The sequence below is a fragment of the Terrapene carolina genome, unplaced genomic scaffold, assembly GCF_002925995.2.
Source record: "Terrapene carolina triunguis isolate 2854851 unplaced genomic scaffold, T_m_triunguis-2.0 Scaffold210, whole genome shotgun sequence".
NCBI lineage: Eukaryota > Metazoa > Chordata > Testudines > Emydidae > Terrapene > Terrapene triunguis.
Genome location: NW_020664561.1, coordinates 36,690,114 through 36,714,871, shown reverse-complemented (window position 1 = coordinate 36,714,871; position 24,758 = coordinate 36,690,114). Strand labels below are relative to the sequence as shown.

Below are 24,758 nucleotides of genomic sequence, written 5' to 3'. Positions count from 1 at the left end.
CTATGGTTAGCAACTACAAGAAATATAAATATACCTTTGTTTCTGTTCCACAGTCATAATAAATTTAGCATCTTTTGCAAGAACTGAAGCAGCCTGCTGTACTCCTTTTCTTGTGGCACAAAACTATAAATAAGAAAATACCTTTTTTATATTAATTGTACTAAGAAAACCAAGAATTTCAAAAGCGTTAATAGAAAAATGTATTATACCACAAGGGTTGGTTTTTGTTCAGAGTATGTTTGTATAACACTAGCTATTTTGTAGTTAAGTGTTAAGTCAAATTTGAATTCTGTTTGGTTGCTACTGCAGGGAAATCCAAGAACTATTTTGCGAAGCTTCACAGGTCGATGACTTTCATCTATTTTCAGACATACAGCAGGTCTCATACCATCTGAAAGCCATTCTGCAATCTTTAAAGAACAAGGAAGCAAGTTAAAATGATGCTTGAAAATAATGCATCTGTTATTATACATGCTCTCTTCAAACTACAGCACATACATAATAAAGAACTGGGAAGCAACTATTTTTACTGCCCCACAAGCCCTATGACATTGACAAAGAGAGTTTACATGTTAAGTCCTTTTTGTCGTGTCTAAACTAATGAATTCACTTGAAAATAGTTTCTTCACTAATGAGCAGACCAAATTCTGTTCCAAATTACACTGGTACTATTGAAGTCAAAATCTGTCCCCAGGCTTTTGTGACTTGTGTTAGCACCCTTAAAATTTTAATTAAAAATATAAAACTTCAGTACTTGATCAATTTTTGGTTGATATTTCCATATTGTTGGGGCCAAAAGTTGTATCTGCGTTCATCAAGCATTCAGCTGACAGCCCAGAAATGACAACTTTACTTTAAAATTCATGTCAAGCTGATTTTACAGCTTTACTCACTTTTCTTTATTTAAGTTTCTCAAATGAAGTTCCTCAGGATTCTCAAATGAAGTGAATAGTCTAAAGAAAAGACGGTTACTCACCGTTGTAACTGTTGTTCTTCGAGATGTGTTGCTCATATCCATTCCAGTTAGGTGTGTGCGCGCCGCGTGCACGATCGTCGGAAGATTTTTACCCTAGCAACACCCGGTGGGTCGGCTGTGGAGCCCCCTAGAGTGGCGCCGTTATGGCGCTGGATATATACCCCAGCCGACCCAGCGCCCCCTCAGTTCCTTCTTGCCGGCTACTCCGACAGTGGGGAAGGGGGGCGGGTTTGGAATGGATATGAGCAACACATCTCGAAGAACAACAGTTACAACGGTGAGTAACCGTCTTTTCTTCTTCGAGTGCTTGCTCATATCCATTCCAGTTAGGTGACTCCCAAGCCCCACCTAGGTGGCGGGGTCGGAGTGAGACATTGCTGTGTGCAGAACCGCTGACCCGAAAGCAGCATCGTCTCTGGATTGTTGCACCAGCGCATAGTGAGTAGCAAATGTGTGGACCGATGACCACACTGCAGCTTTACAAATGTCCTGGATTGGTACTTGAGCCAGGAAGGCAGTCGAGGAGGCCTGGGCCCTCGTGGAATGAGCAGTGAGGCGTGGCGTCGGTACACCGGCCAGGTCGTAGCAAGCACGAATGCAGGACATAATCCAAGAGGACAGGCACTGTGAAGAGACCGGTGAGCCTTTCATCCGGTCGGCCACCGCAACGAAGAGTTGCGTCGTTTTCCTAAATGGCTTTGTACGGTCAATATAGAAAGCCAGGGCCCTGCGAACGTCCAAAGAATGTAAACGCTGGTCTTGACGAGTAGCGTGCGGTTTCGGATGGAAGACCGGGAGAAATATATCTTGGTTTACGTGGAAAGGTGACACCACCTTCGGAAGAAAGGCAGGGTGGGGGCGAAGCTGCACCTTGTCCTTGTGGAACACCGTGTAAGGGGGGCTCGGATGTCAGCGCCCTGAGTTCCGAGACGCGTCGTGCTGAGGTGATGGCTACGAGGAAGGCTGTCTTCCAGGATAAGTACAGGAGTGAGCAGGTCGCCAATGGTTCAAACGGAGGCCCTGTGAGCCTGGAGAGGACGAGGTTGAGGTTCCACGTTGGAACCGGCTGTCGTTGCTGTGGGTACAGCCGGTCTAAGCCCTTGAGGAATCTAACGACCATCGGGTTAGAGAAGACCGAGGACGTGAGTTCTCCTGGGTGGAAAGCGGAAATGGCGGCGAGGTGAACCCTAATTGAGGATGTCGCCAAGCCTTGCTGTCTTAGGGACAGAAGGTATTCCAGTATCAAGGGGATAGGAGCCTGCGAGGGAGACGTAGCTCGTTGCTCACACCAACAGGAGAACCTCTTCCACTTGGCTAAATAAGTGGTCCGCGTAGAGGGCTTTCTACTTCCCAGCAGGACCTGTTGGACGGCCTGGGAGCATTGCCGCTCTGAGCGACTCAACCATGAAGCATCCACGCCGTGAGGTGGAGCGACTGTAGGTCGGGGTGACACAGCCGGCCGTGGTCCTGAGAGATGAGATCCGGACTCAAGGGGAGCGTGATGGGCCTCTGTACTGACAGCTCCAGCAGTGTGGTGTACCAGTGCTGTCTCGGCCAAGCGGGAGCGACTAGAATTACCCGTGCATGGTCCCTGCGGATCTTGAGCAGCACCCTGTGGACCAGCGGGAATGGAGGAAAGGCGTAGAACAGATGGTCTATCCATGCAATGAGGAAGGCGTCTGACCGAGAGCCCGGGGCTCGCCCGTGTAGGGAGCAGAATGCCTGGCACTTCCTGTTGGCCCGAGACGCGAACAGGTCGATCTGGGGAAACCCCCACCTTTGGAAGACGGAATAGATGATGTCCGGGCGAATCGACCACTCGTGCGTCTGGAAGGACCTGCTGAGACGGTCCGCCAGCGTATTCTGGACTCCAGGAAGGAATGACGCCGTGAGATGAATCGAGTGGGCGATGCAGAAGTCCCACAGGCGAATGGCCTCTTGGCATAGGGGAGATGAGCGAGCTCCGCCTTGCTTGTTGATGTAAAACATGGCCGTGGTGTTGTCGGTGAGAATCAGCACGCAACGGCCCTGTAGGAAGTTGAGGAAAGCCTGGCAAGCCAGGCGCACCGCCATCAGCTCTCGGACGTTGATGTGCAGGGCTAGTTGGGACGCGGACCACAGGCCTTGGGTATGGTGCTCCCCCAGGTGAGCGCCCCAGCCTAGAGATGAAGCGTCCGTAACTAGGTGGAGGGAGGGCTGTGGGGCGTGAAAGGGTACTCCTGCACAGACCGCTGTGCGATCCGTCCACCAGGCGAGAGAGGCCAAGACCGAGGCCGGAACCGTGACCACCATGTTCAGGTCGTCTCGATGAGGACGGTAGACCGATGACACCCAAGCCTGCAGTGGGCGAAGTCGCAGTCTGGCGTGCCTGGTTACGTATGTACACGAGGCCATGTGGCCCAAAAGGACAAGGCATGTTCTTATGGTGGTAATTGGAAAGGCCCTGAGACCTTGAATGACGCTTGAGATGGTATGAAATCGGCTGTCTGGCAGTACGGCTCGGGCACGTCTGGAGTCGAGGATTGCTCCAATGAACTCTATCCTCTGAGTTGGTACTAGAGTGGACTTCTCTCTGTTGAGTAGAATGCCCAGCTCGTGGAAAGTGTTTGTCACTATGCGGACATGAGCCTGCACTTGGCCTCTGGTGCGGCCGCGTACCAGCCAGTCGTCCAAGTACGGGAACAGCTGTATCCCTTGTCGACGGAGGAAGGCCGCGACGACTGCCAGACACTTTGTGAACACCCTGGGAGCCGAGGACAAGCCGAAGGGAAGGACTGCGAATTGGTAGTGTACCCTGTTTACCACAAATCGCAGGAAACGTCTGTGGGGCGGATAAATTGCTATGTGAAAATAGGCGTCCTTCATGTCGAGGGCGGCGAACCAGTCTCCAGGATCCAGTGAAGGGATAATGGTCCCCAATGACACCATGCGGAACTTCAACTTTACTATGAATTTGTTGAGTCCGCGTAAGTCTAAGATGGGCCGTAGACCCCCTTTTGACTTGGGTATCAGGAAGTAGCGGGAGTAAAACCCCCTGCCCCTTAGCTCCGATGGAACCTCCTCTATGGCCCCCATAGCGAGGAGCCCAAGAACCTCCTGTGTAAGGAGTTGCTCGTGAGAAGGGTCCCTGAAGAGGGACGGGGAGGGGGAGTGGGAGGGGGGGGCGAGGAAAACTGGAGGGCGTATCCCCTCTCCACCGTGCGAAGGACCCAACGGTCCGAGGTTATAAGGGACCAAGCACGGTGGAAACGGGAGAGGCGGTCCCGGAAAGGGGGAGTCGGATCCTGGGTACCGGTCGTGGTGCCGTCCTCGACCGCACCTTCAAAAGGCTTGTCTAGGCCCAGAAGGTGGCCTAGGCTGGCCCTGGTTCTGACCGGGTTGAGGGCCGGTCGACCTTCGCCTACCACCTCGACCCCGCCTCCTAGCAAAGTCCTATCTTGGACGAGGCGGGGGAGGGTAGAACCGCTGAGGCTGGGGCCTGAAGGGTCTGCGCTGAGGCCCTGGGACATGCATCCCCAGGGAGCGCATCATTGTCCGAGAGTCTTTAAGATTTTGGAGCCTCGAGTCAGTTTTCTCTGAAAAGAGGCCCTGGCCCTCGAACGGTAGGTCCTGCAGGGTCTGCTGCAGTTCAGGTGGCAAGCCTGACACCTGGAGCCAGGAGATTCGGCGCATTGCTATCCCCGACGCCAGGGTCCTAGCGGCCGAGTCCGCTATATCAAGGGACGCCTGTAGGGAGGTGCATGCCACCCGCTTGCCCTCCTCTACCAAGGCCCCGAACTCTTCCCTCGAGTCCTGGGGAACCAGCTCTCTAAATTTCCCCATCGAGGACCACATATTGAAGCCATAGCGGCTCAGGAGCGCCTGCTGGTTCGCTGCCCGCAGTTGCAGTCCGCCAGCCGAATAGACCTTGCGTCCGAACAAATCGAAGCGCTTAGCGTCCTTCGATTTGGGCGCAGCAGCCTGCTGGCCATGTCGCTCCCGTGCATTGACTGATGAAACCACCAGTGAGCACGGTTGGGGGTGAGTGTACAAATACTCATGTTCCCTGGAAGGCACAAAGTACTTTCTCTCAACCCCTCTGGCCGTGGGCGGAATAGAGGCCGGGGTCTGCCAGATAGTGGTGGCGTTGGCCTGGATGGTGCGGATCAGCGGTAATGCCACCCTGGATGGAGCATCCGCTGAAATGATCTGCACGATAGGGTCATGGACCTCCGCAATCTCCTCCACCTGGAGGTCCATATTGCGAGCCATGCGACGCAGCAGGTCCTGGTGGGCCCGAAGGTCTATAGGAGGCGGCCCAATGGCGGACGTGCCCGCTACGGCCTCATCAGGCGAGGACGAGGAGGATGCCCCTGGTGGCAAGGGGTCCAATGGTTGGTCCTGCTCCAGGTGTTCCTGGGGTTGGGCATCGCCTGCCCCCTGGTCCAGGGCCTCTGCAGGTGCGGGCACTGGAGCCTCCACGTCCCTTGGAGGAGGGCGGGAGATGGTGGACTCTGGGGCCCTAGGCTCCGAACGGCCAGAGCGGGAGGCCGATAGGGGAGCTCCTTGTGCCTGGTGGTAGGCCCAAGGAGTCCAGAAGGACCAATGCGCAGGTCCTTGCATAGGGTCGTCGGTCTCCTGCAGGTGGCCGGCCTCCACTGCCTCAGATGACCGCGACGCCGATCTCGACGGCCACGGCGGTGCCGAACCCGATGCCGTCGGCACCGGATGGTACGGTGCCGATCGGTGCCGGCCGTAAGGCGATCTGTCCCTGTGCGGTGCCGGCGAACGGTGCCGGGACCTGGACCGGTGCCGATAGTCCCTCCGGTGCCGGGATCCCGATCTGGAACGGGACGACGATCTGGAGGAGGCGTGGTACCGGGAGCGGCCTCTCGAGCCCGAGTGGCGCTCATACCGGTGCCGGGAGCTGCGCCTCGACCCCGATCGGTGCCGGTCGTCGCGACGGTGCCGGGATGTTGAACGGCGCCGCGAAGAAGATCTGGGCCGCGAGTACGACCGGTGCCGAGGTGACATTCGGCGCCGGGACTCAGAGCGGCGTCGGGACCTGCTTCGGGATCTGGAGCGGTGCCGAGAGACTCGTGCTGGCGACGGTGGGCGCACCAGGGCAGGTTTCCCTCTGGACTGCAGCACACGTGGAGCCACCGGTGCCGGGAGTTGCGACGGCGCCGGCTCCGTGAGGGCGATCAGGTCTCTCGCCGTAGCGAAGGTCTCCGGGGTGGAAGGGAGACAAGGTTCCACCACCAGCCTTGGACTCAACGGACTCAACGGCCTCGGTGCCGGAGTCGACGGTGTGGCCGCCTGTCTTTGGCGGTCCAGCTGCGGACGCGGCTCTACCCCCGGCACCGGGGGGAGCCGGTATCTTCGCGGCAGCAACGTCCCGCGCCTTGCCGGCCTTCTTATGGCCCGGAGAAATGGATCGGTGCCGAGGTTCTTTAGGCGGGCGCGGTGCCGACGTCGGTCGGTGCCGAGCAGTCTTTTCCGCCGCACCGGTCGGGCCCGCCGGGGCGCTGCGCACCGAAGCGCTCGGTGCCGGGACAGGGCGCGCCGAGGGAGGATCCGGACTCAGAGCCGCCTCCATCAGGAGCTGTCGGAGTCTAAAGTCCCGCTCCTTTCTTGTCCTCGGCTTGAAGGCCTTGCAGATAGGGCACTTATCTGCTGGATGAGTCTCTCCAAGGCACTTCAAGCAAGAACTATGCGGGTCGCTGGTTGGCATATGCTTCCCGCAGGACGCGCACGGCTTAAAGCCAGGAGCCTTGGGCATGGGCCCGGCTGTGCGCCGGGGGGAAAAGGGGAAAAACACCCCCTAAACCCCCGATAACAATATACAACTATATATATACACAATACACTAACTAACTAACTAACTTGAAAACTATCTATATAACTAACTATAACAAGAACAATGAGAAGCTAGGGAGTGTGGAGATCAGCTAAGCCGCGCTCCACAGTTCCAACGACCGTCAGGGGCGGTAAGAAGGAACTGAGGGGGCGCTGGGTCGGCTGGGGTATATATCCAGCGCCATAACGGCGCCACTCTAGGGGGCTCCACAGCCGACCCACCGGGTGTTGCTAGGGTAAAAATCTTCCAACGATCGTGCACGCGGCGCGCACACACCTAACTGGAATGGATATGAGCAAGCACTCGAAGAAGAACCACTGCTTTTACAACTGATGTCAAAGAAACAAATAAATATTTTTAAAAAAGTAATTAAACTATAACTCTTACATCCTCAGCATTTGGGATTGTTGCAGAAACAGCCACAAATCTCATGGGTGTAAGCATGTCAGGATTCTCTGAGACACGTGAAAGAGAAGACTGTATCGTCTTCATCCGACTGACTACAACCTCAAGTGTTGCACCACGGCTTTCATCTTTCACAACATGTACCTATTAAAATAATTAAAGAAATCTGTGAAATAACATTGCGTACTTCTTGCATTCTAACCCACAAATATGTTAAAATAAATATATAACATTGTTATACTTCCTAAAAGTTTTCTTTTTCTTCATGTACAAACAGACTATAAAAATCACTACCTCGTCAATGAGGAACAGTCGTACCAGTTGGACTAAAGAGTTGTCTCTCCATTTTCTAGTCATGCTATCCCATTTTTCCTGGGGTGGGTGGGGGGGAAGAAGAGGCAGAAGAAATGATGAAAACAGATTCCAGAAGTAGTAGCAGAGACAGACCTTAAACACGATCAAATGTTTATGATTAAAAAAAATAAAAGTTCTGATGAGCTAATGCTATATATTTTGCATTTGACACATTATTATTTTATTATTAATTATTGTTTATATTGTACTCCTGAGGGCATTCTGCACCAAAACATTAAAATTTTATGCATAATATTTTAAAATTCGGCAAATTTTATTTGTCAAATAAATGTGGAGACTCTAGCATGTCATTGGGGAGCACAGGCCACTGGCTGCACAGAGATTGGAAATCACTGTGCAGCTCCCCCGACCCAGACATGGACTCAGCGGTGAGGCTGCACGCAACCTTGACACAATGCAAGGACCAGGCCTGCCCCAGAAACACCCCAGGGCCCTGCCCCTCCATGCCAGGTGCACCAGTTGTGGGCAGGCAGGCTCAGCAAGGCAGGATTCAAGTGTGGAGGGGCTTAGTGTGGGGGGATCCAGGTGTGGGTTGAGAGGGTTCTGGGTGCGGGAAGCTCAGTGGGGAATCTGGGTGTGGAGGGGATCTGGATTCATCGGGGCTTGTTGGGTTTTTTTGGGTGCAATGGTAACTGGACTCTGCAGGGGGTCGAGGTGAAGATGGTTGGGGTCTGGATGGGTCTCAGTGGGGGGGCAGATAATGGGGTAGTGGGACTCAGTGGGGTGGGGATCCAGGTGCAACTGGTTGGGGCTCAGTGGGGTGGGAATCTGGGTGCAGGTGGCTCGTCGTGGTGGTCCAGGTGCAGGGGGAGTGAGGCTAATCGGGGAAGGGGGGTTCTGAGTGCAGTGGGTGAGGCTCAGTGGGAGGGTCTGGGTCTGAGGGGTTCTGGATGCATGGGGGTTGGGCGGATGGGCGAGCAGCTACCTGTACAGGGATTCCTCCCGCTGCAGTTGAGGAACGATGGTTGCATAAAGTAGGAGGGGGAGTTTGCAGAGCTTCCTGCAGCCAGGGGATAAATCTGGGGGTGAGTCTGACCCGGCCCCGGATGCCATGCAAGGGAAGAGGAAGTCCCATCTTCCCCAGCCCAGCCCGGACTAGCAGCTGAGCCTGGCACAGGGTAGGAGCCACCAGCCAGGTCTTCCCCAGTCCTGCCTCATAGTGATTTACCTCTCTGCCTGCTGCCCTGGGCACCCGAAACATACTGCTGGGGAGAGTTGCATGACCGCTTTTGTGGCTTCCCTTTGCTTCCCTGTCAGAAAGTCATTTTTCTGCGGGGAAACAAAGAAATCTGTGGGGGTCATAAATTTTGCATGTGCGCAGTGGCACAGAATTCCCCCAGGACAAATATAGCACTAAAAGTATGCATGGCAGTTTACAGGCAAGTAAAATGACCTTACAATTATACTGAAAGTTTCCAATCTCTATAAAACAAGGGGAAGCCCCGGAAGCATACATACATTAGCTAGACTACATGCAGCAAATTATTTCTATAATACATTTTTCTTCAGATTTTTGGTTTAGAAAAAGATCAATAAAACAAATAGCAAGTTATATATGAAACCTACTGGTGTGGTCATAATAATGTGAGCATGCTGTATTTCAAATAAATCATCCATCACTGTATCTCCTGTCAGTTCTTTACAGCTGAGCCCTATAGGTCCAAATTTATCTTTCCAATCATCAAAACGCTGACTGCACAGAGCTTTTATTGGAGCCACTAAAAATAATACAAAATTGAGGGATTACGCTGAGAAAAGTAAAGGATTTTAAAACAAAACATCAAATGTATTGCTTAAGCTGCTAAATGCCTGAGTTTTGGGGGAAAAATTCTTGAGCAAAGCTAAAACCAGAAGAATTAACATGTATATTAAAATTTACCCATTGAGTTAATGATGGCATTACTCTCTTCTGTCTACAGCAGTTCTGATCTCTGGGCTATAGTTCTTTCCTGCCCACAAAGAGAGACAAAAGACTTGAACATCCCTCTGGAACACGTCTCTTTATACCAAAATGCCTAGTGCCCTCTCATAATCCTCGGCTGTTTTCTGACTCCCACAGAAGAACAAACACCCAGCTGACAGAGCCAGACTCTCACACAAACACAAGAAAACACAGGAAAAGCACTCCTAGCAGCCACATAATAGATTAATATACAAAGGACAACCTCACTCCAAATTACAGCTTGATTTTTCTGGGGCACTCTTTAATACACACATAGGAAGAGCCTTCATAATAGAAAACATGATCCACAACTGCAGAGTTAGAGTCAGTTTCCAGTAGGATCCCATCTAGACTCAGTACAGAACTATTTGTAATCATGGGGGTGTAGGGAAGCAAGCCTTGAAGTCATCATCAGGCACAGATTCATACAATGAGTCTTCTGCAACACTGACATTTTTCCTGAGGATGTCAACACAAATCATACCTTCCCTAGGTGGTGGCTCATTTCTAAAATATCAAAAAAGAAATGTCCCTGATTCCCCACACTGACATACAAGTAGCAACAGATACAAGCCTTTAGGGATGGGTAGCTCATATAGAAAATGCCGTGCCTCAGGACCTTTAACCAGTGAAAGATGTGATCCATCAATGACATTGAAGCAGGAATAATAAAGTTTGTCCTGTTGCAACTGCATTCTAGGCTAGGTAGTCAGAGTCCAGTTGGAAAAAAGCAACTACAACAGTATACATCAACTGGCAAGGCAGGGGAGAGGGAAGGGGGGAAGCAAGTACCAGGAGTAAAGCTGTTCAGATAAATCAATTTCCTGATTCAGTGGTCAGCATGTCAGTCGTCTGCATTGCTAGGAAATCACTACCACCAAATTCTGGTTAAGCCACAAGCAAATAAATCCAGGAAAATCTTGGGTTATCAGTAACAATTTTGAGGGGCAGTTTCTCCATCCTTCCCAAGTCTAGGAGGTGGGAAATGGGTGGGGGGGGGAGATAAGGAGCCACCAGTGGCCCCCTAGTCCTCAGCCACCCAGACCCAGAGGCATCCTCAGTTAAAGTAGAGGGGAACAACTCCCTCACAGATCTTATGCCCCTGACATGTCCACTCTCTCTCTTTATGCCCCGGTGCAGAAGGCGGTAGAACTATCTCCACCAGCAGAGAACTCCCTTCTCCACAGTTTAAATCCACTTTGCACTGATTGGGACAAGAAAAGGTCCTTTGATAAAGAACAATATCATAACTCTAAACTTCAAGTGATCTGTCTCCATCTGCTGTCAGCAAGGAACTGTAATACACGTGTCTAAAAAAGTACTAAATTTGTGGTTTGCAATGTTGTTGCAGCTTTGTTGGTCCCAAGATATTAGAGAAAGAAGGTGGGTGAGATAATATCTTTTATTGGACCATCTTCTGTTGGTGACAGAGGCAGCTTTCAAGCTTACACAGAGCTCTTAAATCTGAAGAAGAGCTCTGTGTGAATTCGAAAGCTTGTCTTTCTCACCAACAGAAATTGGTCCAATAAAAGATATTACCTCAACCAACTAAGCTAGTAACCTTTGTAAATGCAAAGTTGACCATTTAACATAAGACTACCAAATATGTTGAATTGTGCCAAACTGCATGTGGCTTTACAATGTGGACAAATCAAGGGTAGGGGAAAAAGTCACCAGTCTCATTTGATCTACATGAAGATACAAAATTCCTTTCTCCAAAAATAAAAACAGAATGACAGATCAAGAGATGTCATTACCTTCAAATATACTAATTATATTTTATTTTTGTTATAATTAAATCAATGCAGATTTAATTTAACCTTGCCTGCTTTGTCCTGTAGATTAGATAAGAAGAAATGGTTAATGGGAAGGCCATGTCGTGGTCCAGTGGACAGACCAATGGACTAGGATTCAGAAGACCTTGATTCTATTCCAGGTTGCAGCACTGAGCAAAGCATTCCCAGTGCCTCTGTTTCTTCACAGCCTTTCTCTGTTCAGGCTATAAGCTCTTCAGGGCAGGGACAGTCTTTTACTATGTGTACAGGCCGAGCCTAATAAATGGTTCCCAATCTCACTTATGCAATACAAAGATTAATAATAATAATAATAATAATAATAATAGTTGTCACGGTAATACAAATACATGATTATAACAACAACCCCGATACAATACATACGTTTTGTGAAGTAGGCCTCACTTAGTTGTCATCACGTATTTAAGTTCAAGCTTATTAAAGATAACCATTAAGTGTACATAGAAAATTATTTCAACTTTTACATTTTGTTATCATTGCTACTAGCTAATAATTGTTTAAAATTAGCATAATACTCACTATAGACAATTTTAATATTTAACCAAGGCATCGGCACTTCCATTAGTAACCTTGTAATAGCTAGTTCGAACATTACAGTTTTTCCAGAACCAGTCGGAGCACAAATCACAAAATTCCTATCTGTGTAAAGAATCTAGGAAAGAATTAGAAAGCAGTAAATATAATGAAGCTATTCAAATGTACCTATTCATTCATTCTGACAGAACTGTGAAGGAAAAAAATTACACAGGAGGGATTATTAAATTGATATATGTACCAGTGAACGACTGCTGGTATGACACAACATGTTTTTTCTAAAGATTAGATACTTTGTATTAGATGAGAACTTAAATAAATGGCAAAAGAATAAAGAATGTCTTTTTCTATGCTTAGCTACCATTGAAATATTTATTAAAGAGATACCATACAACTATAACTATGATGTAGTGATGTACTGTCGTCACAAACACAGAAATGCCAGTCTCTAGATTCAAATTACTGCTGTACAAATAGACCACTGTCAATGTGCAACTATTAGCAAAGAGAGGTTCATTATAAAGTTGTATTAATTTTGCTGTTACAAAAATTTCAAAGACATTCCTGTAGTCATCTTTTTATAATTTCTGTATCTATTAATGCCAATACTGGTAAAAAGATCACTTTAACAGAATTCTGAGTTTTAAACAACTTTTATGGAGAAAAATATTATAAAAACAAAATAAGTAAACATAGTTCCCTATTTAGGCACATATTAATTTAAAATATTAAAATAAAGTTTCTCAGCAGACTCATTCAGTTTACTTGAATCAAGGAAAATAGTTACCTTTTTGCTGCTGAAAATTAATGTTGGAAAACTTGCTTGCTATTTTTATATTAGGGAGTTGCACACTTTGTTGCTTCCATAGAACAAGCTCATTACATTCACCAGGAACTCTTGTATCCCTACCTCCTCCCCCACAAGCTCCCTGTATGCCACCCTCACATCCCCTTCTATTTTAGGGACTCGCTGAACCTCCCCATCCCCCTCCTTCTTGCCGTGGCCTCTACGTGTTCCCGATTCTCTTCCCTACCAGAGATGCATGCCCCACATCTCTCACTACGAGCACTGTATGCACCCTCAGTCCCCCTATTACTCATTCCCCCACATTCTCCTCCCACCAGGGATTCTGTGTGCCCCCATTTCTCCCACCCCAGTGGCTCTTTGTGCACCCCCCATTCCAGGTTCCCTCATTTTACCCCTCCCCCATGCCTGGGATTTTGCATGTATCACCACTCCATCCTTTCTCCCATGTCTCCCCATTTTCCTTCCCCCCCAACATTCTTATTCTCCTTTTCTTTATCTTACAGGGTGTCAACATTTTAAAATTGTACAGTAACTCCTCACTTAACGTTGTAGTTATGTTCCTGAAAAATGAGACTTTAAGTGAAACAATGTTAAGCGAATACAATTTCCCCATAAGAATGGAGTTCTTTAGTTCTAAGAGGTATTTTAGCACTAGTGATAGTGGTGTAGTATTGGGAGTGAATTGTTTTTCTGACTCCATATGGAGAATCTTTTCCATTTTTGTAGGTAAGTATTGTGTGTGGATGTATGTCTGCTGTTCAATAACATATGTTTGACTTGCTCCGAACAGTTTAATTCGTGTTGCTGGAACCATGAAGGAGCCATGCTTTCAGATGGAGTTTCTCCAAGTTTGGATGGAGGATCTGACCATTGCCATTTGAGAGGAGATCTGATCTCAACAGGAGAGTTCATGGAGTGCAAACTGTCATGCACATTCATGGAGTGCAAACTGTCATGCACATCAGGTAAGGATACCAGGACTGTCTGGGCCACACTGAGGCTATCAGTATCATTTTGGCATTGTCGTTCTGAATCTTGTGTAGGACTCTGGGGATTAACGGAATTGGTGGGAATGTATATAGAAGCACTATGTTCCATGTGAGGAAGGCATCCCCTAAGAATTGAGGGCCTAATCCTGCTCTTGACCAGAATAGTGAACATCTGTGAGTCTGTGATGTTGCAAATAGGCTGATGGTGGGAAAACCCCATCATTGGAATATATGTTGTAGGACTGTGGGATTTATTTCCCATTCATGTTTCTGGGAGAACTGTCTGCTTAGTGTCCCCTGTGCTATTTTGACATCTGGGAAGGTAGGAGGCTGAGATGTCAATGTGGTGATGAATGCACCAGTTGCATAGTTTTATGGCCTCAGTACAAAGGAAATGGAATTGCACTTCCCCTTGTCGATTGATGTAGAACATGCATGTGATATTGTCTGTCATCACCTGTACTGTCTTGTTCTTTATGAACTGAAGGAAATGGAGGATGGTGTTCCGTACTGCTCTCAGTTCTAGTAAGTTGATGTGGAGATGTCTCTCCATTGCTGACCATCTGCCTTGGATTGCATGATGATCCAGGTGTGCACCCTAACCTATCAGTGAGGTGTCTGTTGTGATAATTATTGAGGGAGGTTCTTGATAAAAGGGGATCCCTGAGCAGAGATTCTCCTGCTTTGTTCACCACTGAAGGGATTCTAGGACTCTGGCAGGTGGTGGTAAGGTCTTGTTCAGGCTGTGTTTGTATAGTGAACTCAGCCAGCCTTGGAGACAGTGCATATGTAATCTGGCATGCTTTACCACAAATGTGGTGGCTGCCATATGTCCTAGCAGCTGTAGACAGGTTCTTGCTGTGATTCAAGGAGCGGTGTAAACTATCTCTATGAGATTTCTTTATCGCCAGAAATCTGTTCTGTAGGAGAGATGCTTTGGCTTGAACTGAATCGAGGGGTTCTCCAATGAAGTCTAGTTGTTGTGTGCGCATCAATGTCGATTTTTGTATGTTTAATTGCAGCCCTAGTGTTTGGAAGAGGGCAGAAGTCCATTGGGTAATTTCTGCCATCGCTATCTGAGTGGGGCCTTACAGGAGGCAGTTGTCTAGAAACAGGAAAAACATGATCCCTTGCTTACGCAGGTGCACTGCGATGACCACAAGTGGTTTGGAGCAGTGCAGTGCAGTGGACAGGCTGAATGTGAGCACCCTATATTGTTAGTGCTCGTGTCCTACTGTAAAGTGGAGGAATTGTCTGTGTGCTGGGTGTATGGTAGTGTGGAAATACATGTCTTCTAGATTGAGGGCTGAAAACCAGTTCCCCTGTTCCAGCGCTGGAATTATTGTGCCTAATGTGACCATCTTGAATTTCTGGGAGCGGATGAACTTGTAGAGTTTTTGTAGGTCTAGTATGGGTCGCCATCCTGTTTTTCTTTTGGGTCAAAAAATAGTGGGAATAGAAGCTTTTCCCTCTGTATTGCGGATGTAAGCAGAGTCAGGATGAGCTCTACCCTGATATCTGGTGGTGAATTATGGCGAGTGTGGAAAAGAACTCCAGGGGCTAATCTTGTTTGCATAGGCACACCCACTCGCCTGGCATGAAACAACAGCAACTGAAAGTGGTTACTTTGGCTGGTGTGGGATCCCCAGTTTTTCTGTTATTGGGGCAGGAAGAATAAAGTTTTGTTACCCTGATTCTGTGAATCAAGGCCAGTGGAACTGTTGTATGACAGAAGGACTGAGTGAGTCCTTCACCATTACCTAAGTAGCAATTGCTTGACAAGGGGCATGGGTTACAAAACCCAGTGAATTGAGAGAGGACGGGGACAGGTATTTTTACCTGATGGTATGGGCCCCCTCTGAGGGTTTGAAACACCAGTTGCACCACCTCCTCTCTCCACTGTTGAATGTCAGAGCTAACTTTGATTCCATTAGGAGTCTAGTTACAGGCTGCTGAGCTGAATTCACTTCAGGCCAATGGTGCACCAGCACTGGGGCTCCCCTACTATATGAGCTGAAATCACAAAAGAGCTGAAATCACAAAAGAGCTAAAGTTATTAAGAGCTGAGATCACTGAGTGCTGTGTTAACTAGTGGGGGAGCCTGAAGCTATATTGTTCAGCAGCTGGCGGAGCAATTTGTGGGGACGACTGGAGGAGCAGCGAGCGGTTGCGCGGAGCCTTGCGGGGGCGGTTGGAGTGGCCCAAAGAATGGCGAGCAGAGCTGTTTGCGGGGACGGCTGGAACGGCTCACAGGTCGGTGAGCGGAGCGGAATGGGGTGGAGCGGAGCAGCTTGTAGAGCGGAGCAGTGCGTGGGATGGCAGGAAAGTGGACTGGCTCGTGGTGAAGGCTGCGGCGGAACCCCCACGGAGAAACAGACGGCTGGCCAGCCTCGGATCACGTAAGGTGCCCCTTAACACCCTGCGTGCCCCCCCTTTTACTCTGGGGCTGCACTGACCAGGGGCAGAGACTTTGGGGGTTGTTGGACTTTTGGGACTTTGGGTGGTTGCTGGGCCCAAGAGACTTTGGGGGTGTTGGACTTTGGGGACTCTGGGTGATTTTTGGGTTGCTGGATTCAAGAACCAAAGGGAAAGGACACAGCCCAATTTGCTGGGGTGGGTTTTGCTCATGGTTTGTGTTGTGAATCCTGTTGGTGGTGTTTTCCCAATTTTATGCTGATGTCGTTTACCTCATGTTATTAAACATTTTCTGCTACACTCAGACTCCGTGCTTGCGAGAGGGGAAGTATTGCCTCTTAGAGGTACCCAGGGGGTGGTATGTAATTGTCCCAGGTCACTGGGTGGGGGCTCGAGCCGGTTTTGCATTGCGTTATTGAAACGGAACCCCTAGATACAGAACCCGGCCCTTGTTGCTGCCAACTTAGATGGGCAGAAGGGTTACACGTAGGTACTGGTTCCACAGCACCTAGTTGCAGTAGATGATTTACTTCCTGCCTTAAGAGGTGCCCATGAGAAGGGTCACTGAAGAGGGATGGGGAAGGGGATAGAGTAGGTAGGCAAGAAATAAAGGGGATGGCAGAGCCCAATCTTATGATCTCTAGGACCCAACGGTCCTTTGTGGTGGACTTCCATGCTTGGTAAAAAGGTCTCAGCCGATGTCCAAATGGGCAAAGTGGCGCTGTCTTGAGGTCATTCAGACCCTCAACCAACCATTCAAAATTGCTGTTTATTAGGCGGCGGTTGTGACACCACTGGTTGGGGTTGTGATAGTTGACGTCTTTGTGGTCTGTTTCTCTATCTGTTCGTTTCATAAGGTCTGGGATTCTGTCGATTAAATGGTGTGTCCCTAAAACGGTGATAAGGTTGGTAACGCTTTCTTTTAGCAAATGGTGTATAAATGCCCAGCCTGCAATGTGTCGCACATAAGTCTTTCACGAAGTGTAGCACCTCATCGATCTTAGATGAGAATAGTTTTTCTTTGTCAAAGCAGAGGTCTTCCACCTTGAGTTGCAGTTCTTTTGGGATGCCAGAAGACAGGAGCCAAGGGACTCTGCACATTACAATTGCTGTGGCTGTGGTATGCACTGCCATATCAGCAACGTCCAGGGAAGCCTGTAAGGCAGTGATGGCCACCAACTGTCCTTCAGTTAGTAAGGTCTTGAATTGTGTTTGTCCTCGGGAAGGTCATTTGTGAGCTCGAATAGCTTCCCATAGTTGTCGTGGTCATACTTTGCCAGGAGGGCGCTGTAGTTAGCGACCCTAAATTGAAAAGTGGACAATGTGTAGACCTTCCTTCCTAGGAGGTCCTTATGGAGAGGTGTGGATTTAGAGTGAGGCTGTTTGGATCAATGGTTTGCTGTGTCAACTACCAGTGAGTTTGGTGGCAAGTGGGAAAAGAGAAAGTCCATTCCTTTGGCTAGCACATATTTTCTATTGGCCCTTTTGCATGCAGGCAAGATAGTGGCTGGCGTCTGCCACACTGTTTCGGCAGGTTCCAGAATGGCCTCATTTACTGGGAGTGCAATTTTTGAAGACAAGGTTTGCAAAATGTCAAGCAATTTATGCTGATTTTCTTGGACTTCTTCCAATGGGTATGTCCTGGCTCAGCGCAATTCTCTTAAACAGTTCTTGAAACTGTTTAAAATCATCCATCATTGTAGGTGGAGGTGGCATAATGGCCTCATCAGGAGATGAAGAAGAGTTGTGAGTTGGTGGTACATTTTCTTGACCTGTTTCTTCTTCAAGCTCCTCTGCTATATCCTCTGGGGCAATGGATGTAATCACTGGGGATAGGGGAGGAGACCCAAGTTCACCTTGGGTGGCAATAAGGTTCTGGTATAGTGGGCTCTATATTCTGCCCATGGGTCCCACAACCCTGGATGTGTCCCCTCATGGCCACTGCATGGGGAATGCCATGAGGGGACACATCCAGGGTTGTCCATACCATGGGTGAGTGGGCTATGATGGCTACAGTGTTCCTCCAATTGGTCTGTGGTGAGTAGGAGTGCAGTGCTGTCCTGATCCTCATCCGCCCTGTCACTTGGTACCGACGGTGCCATGGGAGACATGGGCTGTACAGTGATGCTTCATGGGGGAGTTCCATTGGTGCCGAGAAGTGGTGACAGGGGTACCAAAGATATCGAAATATCCCTCTGTGTGAGGAATTGCTGTGGTGCTGATGGAGCAGTGTTCCCTCTAATTTTCCCCACACATGTGCGGAATGAATTGGTGCACATAACAAAATTCATGTGGTGGGGGTGGGGCCGAGGGGTTCAGAGTGTGAGAGGGGGCTCAAAGCTGGGGAAGAGGGTTGGGGTGCAGGGCTGTGAGGGGTCCAGCTGGGGGTGTGGGCTCTGGGGTGGGGCCGGGGATGAGGGGTTTGGGGTGCAGGCTGCCCTGGGGCTACGGCAGGGAGAGAGGACTCCCCCCAGCACTCTCTCCCCGCAGAAGCACCTGGGCTCTGGGGGGTGGGGGGGGAGAGGTGCGTCTCCCCGTCGCGGCAGTTCTGGGGCTGGGCTGCGGGATAGGTGCCCCTCCCCCAACTGCGGCAGGTCCAGGTTGGATTCAGGCCAAGGTAGGGGCACCCTTCCCCTGGCCATGGCAGGTCTGGGACTGGGCTGGGTTCGGGCTGTGGGAGGGGCTCCCACCCCCTGGCCGCAGCAAGTCCGGGGCTGGGTTGGGGCAGGGGGAGGGGCACTCCTCCCCTGGCCACGGCAGATTCCAAGCGGGCGGGCTCCCTGAGTGCCTATGTGGTGCTTAATAGGCTGCTGCACGGCCACGTGGGTTACAGGGAACTTAGCGATGGTGGTGGTGCCAAAGGTCCCGATGATGTTGTTTTTGTAGGAGCTAAATAATGTGCAACTGCTTTGTGGCTCACCTTTGTCGGTACCGGCAGTCCCATTGTGGTTATATCAGTCGGTGGTGCCGGAAATGGTGGTGCCAACGAAGTCAGTGGTGCTGAGTTCGTTGTCAGTGCCATAGGTGGTGGCATGATCGGTGCCGGTGCCGATTCCCATGCTGACATAGTTGGTGCCATGGAGGAGGCTTGGCTATGTCTATGCCTTGCCTCCATTTCTTTTGCTTTGGGCTCGGCCGTACGGCCTGTGCCAAAGGTACCAGGCGAGTCGAAAGTGCTGACTTGAGAGGTGATTGGCACTGAAGGTAACGATCTCGCAGAGGACAGTTTCTTTTTATGTGGTTCCCTCTGCAGAGAGGTTGACAGTCGCTTCCTCTTTTCTTTAGAGGATCGAGCCGTGCTCTTCATCAGTTCTGACCTGGTCAGAGAGCCTTTAGAGAGGGGCTTTTGGTGGCCCATTTCTGGGCTTGGTAGTAATGATTTCTCCATTAAGATCATCTTGAGGCGAAGGTCCCAGTTGCACCAGGCTCTCACCTTCAGGTTGTTGCAGCGAACGCACTATGGGGGTATGTGTGATTCATCAAGACATCTCACACACCGCGAGTGTCTGTCTGATCTCAGCATCACTTTGCGGCAGGAGCTGCATCTTTTAAAGCCTGGGGGAACCAGGCATGCTTCAGAGAGTGCTCCAAAAAGGAGCAAGGAAACAGGAAAATAATTTTTTTTTTAAACTATAAACCAACTTATCTAAGGTATCTAACTAGTTTTTCTCTTTATTCTATCTACAGGGGAAGAAGTTGACACACTGCCCCTAGTTCAGTCTTCAGCTGAGGACGGTTGAGAAGGAACTGAAGGGGTCGGGCCGTGCACATGCTAGACAAGACTCCAACGGCACCGCAAGACAGCTTCTGTGCACGCGCATCCTGACCGAACACTGCTACCAAAAATCTCCAATCAACGGTACTGGGATGCACCGACACCTTAAGTGGAGCACCCACAGGGACAGCACTCTAAGAACTAGTGGAAGGTTGCATAAAAACCACTGACTTCAATCCAATGGGAGTACTGTCTGCAGAATAATGGCAGAGTATGGCCACAAGCAAAGTTGATTTTCATGAAAGTTATAAGAAAAAAATTGTGCAATGTATCTTGTAGGTACTCATTAGATAAACCCTTGTTAATTAATACTGGGTCTCTTACTGAGCAATGGGGCATCTAACTAGTATGGATAAAATAGACATGCACTTCAAAAAGAGAAGAAAAAAAAAACCGGGGAAAGAGATTGCAAATGTAAAAAGAATACCAATCCACATGATTTTAAAGGTTCACATGTTAAGGCCTCTACGAGTACGGACTCACCCCTGCGGCGCCTCCTGCTGGTGACTTCCGGGAATTAGCTCGTTCCAGCTCCGGAGCGCCCTCTGCAGGCCGGTGATCCGCCTGTCCTCTGGCCCCAGTGTCCCTCCCTGGACCCCGGTGCCCTTTTACCTGGGGTGCTGCCCCCTGGCAGTAACCCCGCAGTCTTAGGGTCTCCCTTCCTCGGGGAACCCCCACCCACTATTCCCACCTCGCCTCAGTATAAGGCTACTGCCAGTCATCGTCTAGCCCCATGCCCTGGGGCAGACTGCAGTATCAGCCTACTCATCACTGGCAAGGAGGGTTTGGACTTGCTGCCTTGGCCTACCCCTGGGCTGCCCTCTGCAACCCCTAGTATCCCTTGGTCTTCTGCTAGGCTGCAGCCTGGGGCTTTCCAGGCTGGAGCTCCCCCAGCTCCTCAGCCTTTCCCCAGCCCTGATCCACTCAGGTACCCTGTCTCTAGCTCCCTGCAGCCAGGTCCCTCCCTCTCAGAAGCTAGAGGGAGTCTGTTGAGCTCCTGGCTCCCAGTCTCTTATATAGGGCCAGCTGAGGCCTGACTGGGACGTGGCCCAGCTGTGGCTACTTCTCCAATCAGCCTAGTAGCTTTTCCTTTGCCCCAGCCCTCTGCCAGGGCTGTTTTAAGCCCTTCCGGGCAGGAGCGGGGCACCACCCCGCTACAAGGCCCCAGGGAGTTTAAATGTAATATTAGTGTTTGCACGGCAAAACAATCATATCAGCTTCTCTGCAGAAAATGTTAACTAATGGATATGAGGCTTGCATGGCCATCCCCAAAGGCCCCAATCCATTTTATAGCATATGCTTAAAATGCTCACTGAATTGGACTTAAATCTCCAATACAAACCCCTCTGCTCATTTTAACCACAAGATTGCAACACCTGTAATAGTGTCTTCCTCTGCTGGAAGGACAGTTGCTTCAATGTAGGGTCTTGAGGTTTGGAGAATAAAAGCAGGGAAAAATTGGAAAATCCTCAAGACTCCCTAAATGATGAAGAACCCTAGATGTAGGATAAGAAAGTCTTTCCTAAAAGACTGTCTTCCCTGCGACATAACTGTGTTATTGACTTCACAAATTTTAATTTCAAAATTTGATTACATTTGTTCTGGAAAAAAACATTCTTATGAGTCCACATGTGAAACAGCTATGCAAATCACAATTTACAATAATATTATATTCAAAATGGATAAAGAAATTTAATCCTGGACCTTTTTCTAGATGAGCTGCATTACTGTTCTGCTTACCTGCTCCTGAAATGTGTACTGCTGCACTACTCTGTACCTCACTAATGATTTATCAATAACACTTGTAAATAACAAAATGGCACTTCAATTTATTTAACATATTTAATATATTAAATACAATCTGCAAACATAATTAAGAAATATTCTTTACTTACATCATCCAAAGCCGCGGACTGTATGTAGTTAAAATATGGGAATTCCTTGAAAATATTTCTAAACTGAGCAGCTTAAGATCATATTCAAACCATTCAGTTAAGAATATAAAACATATCTTTCTTTTCTTTTAACTGAAAATAATAGCTGCTTTATTAAAACCTAAATAAAGAATTTCCACTTATGCAAACATGTCAGGTGGTTCCCAAAATGTAACTCAAATGATTTGATGGTTTCAGTTCAATTCCTTGTGGACAGGAGTCCAATTTACAAAACCCCCACATTAGTAACTTTTAGGAATGTATTGGCAGTTTTAGGAGAGACTAAGATCTAAAAGAAAAATGAAATAATCCTTAGAGGTCGTCCCTCTGAAGAGAGACGGAAACTCTTTTACTCCACAAAACATGTATAGCAGGGTGAAGCAGAGCATTCATTGCCTGTGCATGCCTGCTCTGTGAAGAGACAGAGCAAAAGCACACTTCAGATTCAAAAGCATTAAATTGATTAACATTTTTTAAAAACAAGGTTTCAAAACTTTTACTTCACATTTATTTTTTAAACATACATAAACATAAATGAATGTCATGCTGTTTTCTTCATTCTGTATATGTAGCTTTATGCTTCTTTACTTTTCTCCACAAAACACATATGTACACACACACAAAAGAGGGGAGGTTGCCCAGAAAAGCCAAGGGGGGCAAAAGTGCAAGGACGCATAGGTACTGTCCAATTAAAAAATAAACAGATGTAGTGGGGTTCAAATATAGTTTCTTAAAACTAACAGCAATTTTAAATATTTTTGCTCAACTCCGATTAGTATATTCAGCACTGGTATTGTTGTTGTATATTTTCAAACAACAAAAATAACAGGTTTAGTTTTTTCAATATGGTTTTTATTCTGAGAACTAGCTGAAGGAAAATACCAAAGAAGAAAAGGAAACATCAATCAATATGTAAGAGTAATCAAAGACAGAGTAAAGAAGAGTAAGTAATGCTGATTGAGTGTTTAGGAAAATGAGGGCCAAGATTTTAAAAAATGGGTACCTAAGGTTATGTAACAACCTGCTTGTAAAAGAGCTCAACATCCAGCAGCTTTCACTTACATCATTAGATCCACTGACACCTCAGTGCTTTTGAAGTCTGGACACTTAGTTGCCTAAATATGGATTTGAGAAGCCTAATTTTAGGCGCCATTTTTGAAAATGTTTAGCCTAGGAGTGTGTCAGAGGATTAGAAAACAAATATTAAAGAACCAAAGATGGCAAATGTGAAACACATCCATATGCTAATTCACTTCAGCTTTATTTGAAGTTTTATATTTGAATTAGGTAAGTACCTGTATTTTATATTGATATTTTAAATGTATCATTTTTATAAACAAGTATGAGTACATGATCTAAGAATAAATTGCTTAGGCAATGAATGATTAATTATTATTCCATTGTCCTATTTTCACTATGTTTTAGAGGTACCAAGCATAAAGAATATTTTACCCTTTGATTCTCAGATTTTGTTGGGAATCAGAAGTAATACTGTAAAATACATGTTTTATGTTTTAGATGTAAGCCAGTTACAGTAAGTAAAAGGATACGGATTTCTGTAACAGCCCTCAAAAACCCCAAATCTTTTTTTACAGTTCCTAAAGAAACAAAAACAGATTTATAAAAACTGACACTGTTTTCTACCAATAACCTTTAAACATTATTTTCCTAAATCTTATATATGCATCCTTTGGAGAGTTACAGGCTTGTAATTGGGCATAGGGTGATATGGGAGGATTTGACAGCTGGGGGGGGGGGGGAGGTCATGGGCTTGTCACTAGGAGAGATCTGTACAGGTTTCCACAGCTTGGGAGTAACAGGAAGGTCACATACTTGTCATGGAGGGTTTAGCAGTAGGGAGACAGGTTAGTCACTTGTTACTGTTACTGCATTCCCCTTAACATCCTTTATTGATTATAGCTCATTTTGTCTTTGCTTTTTGAATTTGTCATTCCTATCACATTATATTGCACTCTGTTATTTCTTTTGTGCATTTTTATAAGATTTCCTTTTAATTTACAGGCCTTTAAAAATGTCCCTGATGCAACCACAATAGGTCATTTATTTATTTTCCTAGGTTTCCTTTACATAAGGATTTAACGTTTTACTATGTCTTGAGTATTATGCCCTTCCAAAACTTTCAACTATCCTACATTTCACGTCCCCCTGAGGGGCCGGGACCCCCCAGTTTGAGAACCCCTGCTTTAGAGCCTACAAGTCCACTCAGTTCTGCTTCTTGTTCAGCCAATCGTTAAACAAACAACTTTGTTTACATTTACTGGAAAAAATGCTGTCCACTTCTTATTTACAATGTCACTAGAAAGTGAGAACAGGCATTTGCATGGGTCTTTTGTAGCTGGCATTGCAAGGTATTTACTTGCCGAATATGCTAAACATTCGTATGCCCCTTCATGCTTCGGCCACCATTCCAGAGGACATGCTTCCATGCTGATGACGCCCGTTAAAAAAATAATGCGTTAATTAAATTTGTGACTGAACTCCTTGGGGGAGAACTATATGTCTCCAGCTGTGTTTTACCCGCATTTTGCCATATATTTCATGTTATAGTAGTCTCAGATGATGACTCACCACGTTGTTCATTTTAAGGACACTTTCGCTGCAGATCTGACAGAACCCAAAGAAGGTACCAATGTGAGATTTCTAAAGATAGCTTCTGCACTCGACACAAGGTTTAAGAATCTGAAGTGCCTTCCAAAATCTGAGATGGATGAGATGTGGAGCATGTTTTCAGAAGTCTTAAAAGAGCAACACCCCGATGCAGGAACTACAGAACCCAGATCACCAGAAAAGAAAATCAACCTTCTGCTGGTGGCATTTGACTCAGATAATGAAAATGAACGTGCATCAGTCCACATTGCTTAGGACTGTTATCAAGCAGAACCTGTGTCAAGGCTGGATCCCCACTTTGAACTTTAGGGTTCAAATGTAGGG

General features: G+C 47.7%; 1 protein-coding gene across 1 annotated transcript in view; it reads right to left on the bottom strand.

The window, feature by feature from the left end:
- LOC113407298 (probable ATP-dependent DNA helicase HFM1) overlaps positions 1-24,758 on the bottom strand; it is a 91,274-nt gene that overhangs the window by 63,848 nt on the left and 2,668 nt on the right. Inside the window, exons 3-10 of the mRNA XM_026655634.1 lie at positions 23,357-23,389; positions 21,768-21,838; positions 11,871-12,003; positions 9,162-9,313; positions 7,515-7,592; positions 7,203-7,364; positions 210-410; positions 35-123 (exon numbers count right to left, since the gene is read on the bottom strand). Coding sequence (XP_026511419.1) covers positions 35-123; positions 210-410; positions 7,203-7,364; positions 7,515-7,592; positions 9,162-9,313; positions 11,871-12,003; positions 21,768-21,838; positions 23,357-23,389 — 919 coding nt within the window. The remainder of the gene's footprint in view (positions 1-34; positions 124-209; positions 411-7,202; positions 7,365-7,514; positions 7,593-9,161; positions 9,314-11,870; positions 12,004-21,767; positions 21,839-23,356; positions 23,390-24,758) is intronic.